This window comes from Nestor notabilis, unplaced genomic scaffold (genome assembly GCF_000696875.1).
Source record: "Nestor notabilis isolate BGI_N333 unplaced genomic scaffold, ASM69687v1 scaffold7567, whole genome shotgun sequence".
Lineage (NCBI taxonomy): Eukaryota > Metazoa > Chordata > Aves > Psittaciformes > Psittacidae > Nestor > Nestor notabilis.
The window spans coordinates 70,629-80,989 of record NW_009935075.1 but is presented as its reverse complement, the minus strand read 5'-3'; the positions used below and the strand labels follow the sequence as shown (position 1 = coordinate 80,989).

Sequence of the window (10,361 nt, the reverse complement as noted above, 5' to 3'; positions counted from 1 at the left end):
CCGCTCTGGACTTTCAAATTTGTTTATTTTTCAGAAGAAAAGACATGCCCCCTCTTAGAATTTTTGTTAACCCGAACTATGGCACAGCCAATGTGCGTAACGACAGTACAGTGTATCTCATCAGTCTGTCACAAGACTTTCTATAGCTCCCATCACTGTATCACTGATCCATTAATTTCTTTATGCATACACTGTAAATGTGTGTGTGCGTGTGTGTGCTTGTGTGTGTGCGCATGCACATGTTACATACTTCCATTAATTGCATGATAGGATGTTACCAGCTTGGGTTTGGTGCTTCAGAGTTTGAGTTCTTCCAGGGGGTCAGGCAAAGCAGTGGTTAAACCTCTCGACCTGTTGAGGCTGCAGGTGAAGAGATGGCTAGATCTCAAGTTTGGTCTAGTATCTGTTTCCTGGTGGATGTTTGTTTGTGTCATAACCATCGCATAATTCAGCAAGGCTGGCAGTGTCTGCTCAGGAGAAGCTTCTGGTGAGGGCAGCAGGGGAGATGGCAGGGCAGGTCCCAACTGCACTTGGCAGAGCCCCTCTCAGGGAGCTTGCTCCAGGTCTGCCTACACTATGCCTGGCTCTAGCTGTTGCTAACAGTTCATCGCACCAGTGCAACAAACTAATGTTTAATACAACTTGCATGTGACTTTGTATTGGCTGTGTTGAGTCAAGACTCGCTGTGTTTTAACTTTCCAAAACCTTCAAGTGCATTTTGCTGCTTCTTGAAACCACTTCCAAAATATGGAAACGAGCTCTTGCCCGTACCGGCAACATTTGCAGGAGTGCAAATTTCAGAACAGAAGGGGCCGAAAGCCGATGCTCAGGAGGCAGGGCTTCCTAAATTGTTCTGCAGGCACTAATCCATCCTGAAGTGCGTTTCTCGTTAAAGCTGAACTGGGGAAGTAGCGTGTGGTGTTCCACCCAGGGGGTTCTGATGCATTCCTTTTGAATAAATTTATTGCTGGGTAATTTCTATGTGACAGGAGTATATCAGGCGACAGCTAGAAGAGGAGCAGCGGCACTTGGAAATTCTACAGCAGCAGCTGCTCCAGGAGCAGGCCATGTTACTGGTAAAGCACTGTATCTGTTTTGTTCAGTAGCTATAGGATCCATTTATCCGGCCAGTCCTAGGCTTCCCTCAGTCGGGCACAGCTGCACTGACAGTATGACAACAAAGGAGCTTGATTAAAAGGCCATTTATGCTAGTGTCGTGGGCTGACAGGCACATATGAGAAGTGCTGTATGGTCACACTGCTTTCCGGGCTGTAAGAAGAGGCTTTATGTTAAAGTGGAACAGTTCTGGTGTGGTGGTCGAGTTTCTGAACAGACCTTGGCATTCAGTGAAGAACTAGAGTGCTTATGTTGCAGATCAAAAGCACACATGATATGTAAATCCACCCCAGGATACAATGGCCTAGTGTTGGTCTAAGTCATTGTTTTATGAACTTTACACTGGATTTAGTATAAATAACTCTTTTTTCTTTTTTTTTCTTTTTTTTTTTTTTTTGTTTGGTTTGGTTTTTTCCTTTAATAAGTATCAGTTTTGGCATAACTCTCCTATCATGTCAAGCTTAGCAGTACACACTCAACTTTCCCAATGTGAGACACATGCCATATTGGTCTAACTTAGCTCTCGGGCATACTTTAACAATGATATAAACAAAAAAAAAGAAGAAAAAAAAAGGCAACAACAACCAGAAAGGTGCATTTTTAATGGGATGGTGGGGACTTATCTACCATATGATCAACGTCATGTCTTGAATTACGTGTTCTTTCAAAGGAATACAGATGGAGAGAGATGGAGGAACACCGACAGGCGGAGCGACTCCAGCGCCAGTTGCAGCAGGAGCAAGCCTACCTCCTGTCACTGCAGCATGATCACAGGCGGCAGCAGCAGCAGCAGCAGCAACAGCAGCAACAGCAGCAGCAACAGCAGCAAGAAAGAAACAAACAAAGCTATCATACCCCTGAGCCAAAATCCCACTATGAGCCTGCTGAAAGAGCACGTGAGGTAAGTCCTGTTTGTGGGCAGGAATCTGCTGCCTGCTTCTCTGCCTCTGGCTGTTGCCATCATTGTGACTGCAGTTCTGCTGTACTACAGTTGGAGGCCAAAGTGTCACTCATAAGGGGCAGGGTATTTTAAAATGTAGCCTACTGTTTTCCAAACCTGAGGGCTACTTCTGAGTACTTCTGCTGCAATCATTGGAGTGCAGAGTTTTGAGGGTGGAAAGAAATACTGGAAGGCTGCAGTCTGAGGGGACCTGGTTTTGGAAGCATCACTTCAGGCGTTTAATCTCATGTGCACTTCATCAGACATGTTTTCATAGGAAGCATTGGTGCGGTTGGCAGTCTGTGTCTCTGGCAAGTACTGGCAATTGGAAACTGGGAGGCAGTTGGAAAGCACAAACCTAGGAGGGATGCTTGCACACAGTGCCTGTTTACACATTTGGTGTTTTAGCTCGTGCTCTTGGAAATTTCCTTCTCATGAACATAAACCTGAATCTCATTAGTTTCATTTTGAAATGTTAAGTATTCTCTTCTGAGATCACTCCCTGCTTTTATGAAACTTAGTGATGTTGCCTTCTTGGACTTTGGGCACTAACAAGTCGATCTGAGATCATCAGAGTACTGTTTGTTTTAATGAGTGGTCTCCTGTCTTCATTGGTCCACGGGTAGCTTTGCTAAGCAAGTAATTGCCTCCTCGATGCATACTTGGCTCTCTTTCAGCGGTCTTATTCGTACATTTCCCTTGAGCACCATACTGCCCACAAACCACCAGACTGGGCAGTACTGGTCAAAGCTCTTAATGGCATTCATCACTAGCATGTAGGAACTAGGTAAATACATTTTGGAACAAGAACAAAAAAAATCCTTGAGGCTGTTGAACATGATAAAATAGCTTTCAGTCCACCTTTGTCCAGTAGCACTTCATTGCCTTTGAAGTATTTCTGTTTGGGCTTGGTGAGCACAAACTCACTTTCTTGTAGATACTGTTGTCCAAGTTCTTTTTAAACCATGTTTATGCTATCTCATCCATTCTGCTTGGTGGTTGAAGTATCTGGTATGTCTCTCTCGGAAGAAGTTCAGACTTGTCTGGTATGTGGTGGTGCAGCATGGAACCAGCCTTCCAGTCCTTGTTGTGCATTCCTGGCCCACCTCAGTGAAAGCACAGTGCAAGTCCAGTGCTCCTGTCCAGCCTGATGGCTGGCTTTGGAAGGATGCAGAACTGTATTTACTCCTTGTCTCCCATTTTCCTTTCAGAGTGGAAAAGGAGAGAAACTCCTGATCAGCAGGATTACTGATTCAGCTGTTTTTTGTCATAGTCTTTTTCTTTTGTGATTGCTCTAGCTAGGAGGAGTAAAGTGAAGGTGCAGAAATATTATGTCAGTAGTCAGATCTTCCCAGGGATTGCTGTGTAATACTCTCCTTAAAAACTGTGGTAAAAGTGTAGCCATAGTATCTATTTTTTTTCCCCATTGCAGTAGCAATGATGATATAAGAAAGAGGACTTATTGATTGGCTCTGGGAAACAGCAGGGAGCTTAGAGCAAGGAGTGAGGCTTAATGCCATTTTCTAGTCTGAACAGTCAGATGACTGGAACAGGGCCTGTTTCTATCCAGGGATATGCTCCCTATCTCCTTCCCACTTCTTGCCTGGTTCTCAGGACATGTGGTTCATGCAGTTTCTGTGCTTTGTGGAAGAAACCTCCTATCATCAACGTCTGAAGCCTGTTCCTTCAGACAGAAGGACTTGGGGCTTTTCCTTGTTCTATTCATAACAGGGAGTCTGGCCTGTTTTTTGAAGGATGGCTCTGTGAAGTTGAACACAGTAGTGAAGATGATTGTATGGTGAAGATGTGTGCCTCCCTTATTGTCCCAAGACATGGTGTAGTTTGTGTAGACCTGTCAGAAACTTGTCTACTTGTTCCCACAGGCAAACTGTTAACTGCCCTCAAATTTTGTAAAGCAGAGAGCAGCCCAGCTGAGGAGTCTTGGAAACATGCCTTTGTCTTCTGACATGGCTATATGAACAGCCAGTCTCTCCAGATCATCACTGCTAGGGATTGATTAGGAAACCACCCCAGTACTGGACTTGTGCTCTAGGCACAAGGGTTAAAGCAAATACTGTGAGCAGAATTTCATCAAATGAAGTCAGCCCAAGCTGCTAATATGATTTTTCTTTGATGATGTGATAAAGTGCTGTGAGTTTAATGTTCCTCAGAGGCAGCTGCCCTGGCAGAAGTGTGCACACTGCCCTGGTTGCAGCAACAGACCATCTTAGGAAATAGGAGGGTATTTCCTTTCTGCCTGGAGCCTCCCTGCATCTCTTGCTCTTTGTAGCTCTCACTTTGTTCACAATGCTGTAGTCTTGGAAGGGGCGACATTTCTGCACAGGGACCTCACTTGATGGTCCGCCGAGGACTGAGCACTTTCCAACTTAGTCTTCTCCTTGACAAGCCCTCAAAGTCCATGTATGATCAATTCTACACCTCCTTGAGAACAAGAAACAAGCTGCTGGGTCTGTTCTCTGCAGCCTATGAGGTTGTGTTGGGACTATCTGATAAAAGACAGGATGACCTGCCCGACCATTTCATACCTAAAACTGAACAGCCTCCAGTATTACCGGGTAGAGAAGCATATCCTATCTCTTCTTGCGTTGCCAAAGAAACAAGCATAGGAAAGCAGATAGCAACTACCATTGGTTGAGTGTGGCAGGTAACTACAGTAAGGGAAATACACTTTTATATTGAAAAGTGGTTTCTATTTTCATCTATCCTTTTTATTGTCTGTGAGGAAAATACTAATGGATAATAACTAGTCTAAGCAGAAAGAAGCTCCGTAATGGTCTACAATCGTATCACTTCACATCTTGCTATGTTCTAAATCCACTCTTCCTGGTATGGATTTTCCCTGTTGGCATACTTGCCACTTTGATGTAGTTCACGCGGTGTTTTTGTAGTTATGGTGAAAGTGGTAGGGAAAAAATCCTGCCAAATGTATTTGGTTTCTTTATGGTAAAGTGAAAGTGGTAATCATCTTCATATTTCTACTGTAATTGGTTTTATTGAATCCAGGCTTAACCTCCATTTATTTTGGCTTAGGTGGAGGAGAGATTTAGAAAAACTAATCAGGGCTCCCCTGAAGCACAGTCTAAACAGATGGGCAAAGTGTTGGAGCCACCAGTGCCTTCAAGATCAGAGTCCTTTTCTAATGGAAACTCAGAACCTGCTCAGCCTGCCCTGCAGAGGCCAATGGAGCCTCAGGTAAGTGCCTGAGAAAATCTTGGTGAGCTTGGAGGAAATGCAGAAGTCCCAACGTGTTTCTTTCAAATTTGCAGATCTTGGCACTTAGAAAATCTTATGTAAAGGGTAGCACTGTTACACAAAACAGCTTAATCAATACATTTGCTCTTCGTCTATTTTTGCTTATCGATAAACTGATGGATTTGTGGTTTGGTAGTGGGGTTTTTAGTTTGGGTTTAGGGGTTTTTTTGTGGTTTTTTTTTTAAAAATATGATGTTAGAGCTAGATTAGAACCATTGCATTTCATTATTATCTGTGCAACAGCAGAATGGTGGGCTAAACACTGGCAAAAGTTGCAGTATACTTTTACAATTCAGAACTTGATCTGTGCAAAATATTTACTACCAAAAAGGGTGCTCGGGAAAGAACTAAGCTTGCTTTGTTTTTTCAGTTCTTGCAGAAAAAGCTAACTAAACAAGTGGGCTTTAATAGTATAAGCACTGCTTCAGAGAGATTTACAAAACATGACTAAGAAAAGCAAGTTTATTGTCAGTAGGCCTACAGTTGCTAAATAGAGCTCTGTACCACTCCTGGAAAAATCAAAAAGAGGTTGAAACCACTGAGCTGTGTGACTGCTGTCATTCTGTTATTTTCTAATGAAAAACCTCCAGATCTTGTCATCTGCATTTCGTAGGAATTACAGTGTGAATTTAAAAAGCAACTTTTATGTAAAACTTAGGTGTAGCCCATAAATTCAGAGTCATCTAGATATGCTAAATTAAGCTCTGTAGTTCTGTATTCAGTTCCTCTGTTTCCATGCAGAATTTTCTTCTCCCAAATTAAGTCTGTTGATGACGGTGCAAGCTAAACCCGTCCCTGGTTGTGACTAGGTATTGCAACTCTTTTAGGCAACAAGAGAATTTGAACAGACGGGAGAGTGGGAGAAATCAGGACAGAACTTCATCTCTTACTCATTAATTCCTGGCTTTTATTCAAACCTCTATGACTATTTCAAAATATTGGACTTGTATCTTCATGCTCTCTGTGCCAGTTACTTTTAAAGTCTGGGTCTTCCACTTATATTAAGGATAATCAGGCTCTTCAACAGCTGTGTGTATTAAAATTGAGGAAATAATAATGACATAAAAACAAATACAACCAGCCTACTGAAACTGGGATTGAAAGCAAAGTTTTGCTTAATTATGAAGTGTGAAAACAGTGTGTTCCTCAGTTATGACCTTTTCTTCTCCTTAGTTTCAGAAATTAACTCTGAAACACAGTTTTTTGCACAAGGACGGAGTAGGCTGAAGGGTCAATATGGATTTCAGTGGAAATCCCAATAGGGTTTTAACTCTGGAGTCACTGTTGTGCCTTCTTAGTCTGTGTAACTGAATACGTGTTCGTGTACATGTGTTCTTAGTTTTCGTATAAATATGTATATATGTACAGTATATGGTACATATATGGTGTAAGTATAATATACATTGTACATATGTATACTATATACAACATATATTATGGGGTTTTTTGTATATATTTCAATGACTGTAAAGGAATAAAGGCTTTTGTGTTATGGTCTTTGTCCAAAAGTTTGGAACTGCATCTAGTTCCTAAATTTATTAGGTAACATAAATGTCTGTCAGTTTGCACATTTTACAGCAATTTCTTTAATTTTGTACATTTCTTCAATTGGATATAGCTTCAAATTTCCCAGCCCAACAGTGCTGCCATGAGACCTGACCAAAGCCCACTGAAGACCAAGGAATGGAAGGCAACTTCTGTCTTGAGTGGCCTTTGGAGTCAGACTCAGGGTACAGATATTAGGTCCCCTTTTCTTCTGGGCACCAGTGTATGTGTATGTGGAGAGCGTACCTCACCAAAAATGCGTATGTGCTGTATTTTCAGTCTGTTACGTTCTTTGGGCGCTTGCCTTGCTTTTAAATGCGTTGATTCCACCCCACGCTTTCCTAATGCCATAACCAATTTGTCTCTGCCCGCCCCACCTGCCTTTATTCTGTGTTAATTGGAAAGCCAGTTATACTGAGCGCATTGAATGTTTTATGTTTTGTTTTCTTGTAAGGTACAGTGGTCCCATCTGGCATCTCTCAAGAACAATGTTTCCCCTGTCTCGCGATCCCATTCCTTCAGTGACCCTTCTCCCAAATTTGCTCATCACCATCTTCGTTCCCAGGACCCATATCCACCTTCACGCAGTGAAGTGCTAAATCAGAGTTCTGACTCTAAGTCGGAGGTACCCGACCCCACCCAAAAGGCTTGGGCTAGATCAGACAGTGACGAGGTGCCTCCAAGGGTAAGGAGTAGAAAGACAGATGTGTGCTATTTTTCTTTATTATTAATTATTATTTTCTTAAGGATGTGATACCCTGGGCACTGGGAAGACCGTGCCCTTGTGCAAGCATTGGTAACAGTATTTTGGAAGGCAGATCATAATATAGGTGTTCAGTCAATGGCTTAATGATAATCAACCTTAAGTACAATATTGAAGCTTCATATAAAATTGGCAATTATTTATAGAATGCAGCTATTTCAGAGACAATTTATTATGCAAAGTTAACAAATCATTACCATACTCAGGAAAGAATTTAAAATATCCCTGAAGTTGTTGCTCAGAGTTAATTTTCCTCTTCGTCTGTCAGCAACCCAAACTATGATTCATACACATACTTAAAATTGAGATGGAGCTGAACAAAAAGGAAACATTCAATATATTTCTTCCTACTCTCCTTCTCCCAACCCCCTCCCATCCACTGGGATTTGCTTCTTCTGAGTATATTCTTGCTCCCCCCACCAGTCTTTGCCTTCTGCTGATCCATTCCCAGGCATTTGTTTGGTTCCCCTGAGCTTATTCTCCTAATTCTCATGCTGTTTCAGCAAATTGCTTTGTGCCTCCCCTGCTTCAGTCAAAGTGCCATATTCTTTTAGAATGTCTCAGTAGTTGGAGGTTATCGGGGTGTGTATGTGTTTGTGTGGTGACTATTAAACACTGCTTAATGTTAAGACTAAACTTTCGAGTTCCCTTCAAAATCTGAACAGCATCCCAACTAAGGTCCTTGGTTTTGTGGGTGTTTGTTCATTGCTTTTGGTCATTGATGTTAGCTTGGACTTAGAATTAAGTGTTGTTAAGATCTTAAGAATATGTTCTGTAGCAGGAGAGGTTTAATCTTCCTCTTCTTCCTCTCCCCTTCATGGATTTAACACAACCTTTTTTCCTCCAAGGTACCTGTGAGAACAACGTCCCGATCACCAGTCCTGTCTCGCCGTGATTCTCCGCTGCAGGGCAGTGGGCAGCAAAATAACCAAGCAGGTCAAAGAAACTCCACGAGGTTTGTAAGACAACATGTCATTGCCTTTCCTGAACTGGAAGGAAAAGACTTATGGGAAGCCAGGCGTTTCCAGAGAGCTTTTGGCATTGTTTGTTGGATGTGAAAGAAAGATGAATTTGGATCCCTTTTCAGTAATGATTAATATTAATTTCCCTTGGTGTAGCACATGTGCCAACAAACACTGGCAGAATTTCTTCTTTCCTCTCCTCCTTCAAGTTGCCTGCCCTGTAACTTTAGCAATAATTTCAAAATATCCTTAGTATTTCTGAAATAATGTGGCCATTCATGAGCATCTTGCCATTTGATGCAACAGGTCATCTTGGGCACGCTGTGGGGATTACTGGCAGCAAAAGTGTTTGTAACATCTGAAGTGAAATGATTTCAGAAACTTTCTGGCCTCTCAGAAACTTTCTGGCCTCTCAGCCAGAACCAGACTTTAAGAGGGAGAGAAATGTCCATGAGCTGTGACACAGCATCTGAGGTCAGGCAGGGAATGGAAGGGGCTGCCTCCAGACCTCAGCAGAGCAACACAAATAGGCCACCCTGGAACTGGCTTACTGACACTGGCTTACAAGGGTGAGAGTGTTCTGAGAGGGACGGGCAGTTATGTCATTTTTGGCTTATGTTTGGCTGGCCAGGGCACATCTGAGCCGATTTTAAACCTGCTGCAGGCAGGCTGAGAGAACTTTAGGTTCACTGTAGATTAGATACATAAGAATGGCAGGTAGCCAGTTCCAAATAAAAAGAATAGCTTACGTACATCTTTTTTCTTTCCATCCTAAGTAAGGTGATAGGTATTTCAAAGGAATCCACTGCCTGGGTTGTGAAGCATCACTGATGCTCTCAGCTGTGTTAAGAGTTCTTTCCGATAAGTTATTAGCAAAACACTGAGGAAGAGTGATATTTGAGTTTGGAAATGGGAATCTGAAACTGAAATGTGTGTCTTTCCTTTCATGATACAGCAATATAGAGCCTCGTCTGCTGTGGGAAAGGGTGGAGAAGCTCGTACCAAGGCCAGGCAGTGGCAGTTCTTCAGGTTCAAGCAACTCTGGCTCACAGCCTGGCTCTCACCCTGGCTCTCAGAGTGGGTCTGGAGAGCGGTTCCGGATGAGATGTAAGTCTGTTCCTCACCCTCTGTAGCATTGTGTTTCTAAATTTGTCAAGTTGTGAAACACTCAATAATGAAGGTTGATAACCCTCAGTAGGAAAGACCTTTAAGCATGCAGTACCAAAGGTGGGTTAGCTTCTAGTACCCCGCTTGACTGTATGTCCTTACTTGGGGAAGATGGTAGGCACAGAAGTCATTGTGAAAATGTTTCATTGTTTTTTGATTCGCATCCACTCACTACTGTATTTTCCTATATGCAAACAGACCAGTCTCCATGCTCTCACAACTCCCTTCCTCATGTGCAGGGGCACATGATGCTTGTTGCTGGTCACCTTGGTGGTGGCTGATGGGGTGCAAACTGCTATGGATACATCTCAGCTGGATTATGTTGGGTGCTGATGAAGGCTGTCCAGCTTCTGGCTACACTCCGGTTACCCTCTTTGATCTACAACTGTGTGACAATTTAGTTTCAGTCATAAGCCGGCTGCACCTATACAGATCACATCTTATGATGGCTTTTTGTATACTCCTTCAGGGACAATGTAGTAGTGAACCAGTGAAACTTAGGTCTTCCTGTCAGGCACAGCCTGATAACTTTCTCATTTCTCTTCCCCACTCCAAAGCGAAGTAGGAAAATATACTTTAGCTCCCTGCTTAATCT

General features: G+C 42.7%; 1 protein-coding gene across 1 annotated transcript in view; it reads left to right on the top strand.

Annotated features, from left to right (window-relative positions):
- Positions 1-10,361, top strand: part of MAP4K4 (mitogen-activated protein kinase kinase kinase kinase 4) — an 87,156-nt gene that overhangs the window by 50,882 nt on the left and 25,913 nt on the right. The window contains exons 12-16 of the mRNA XM_010017646.1: positions 990-1,076; positions 1,880-2,017; positions 5,108-5,269; positions 8,486-8,592; positions 9,555-9,706. Coding sequence (XP_010015948.1) covers positions 990-1,076; positions 1,880-2,017; positions 5,108-5,269; positions 8,486-8,592; positions 9,555-9,706 — 646 coding nt within the window. The remainder of the gene's footprint in view (positions 1-989; positions 1,077-1,879; positions 2,018-5,107; positions 5,270-8,485; positions 8,593-9,554; positions 9,707-10,361) is intronic.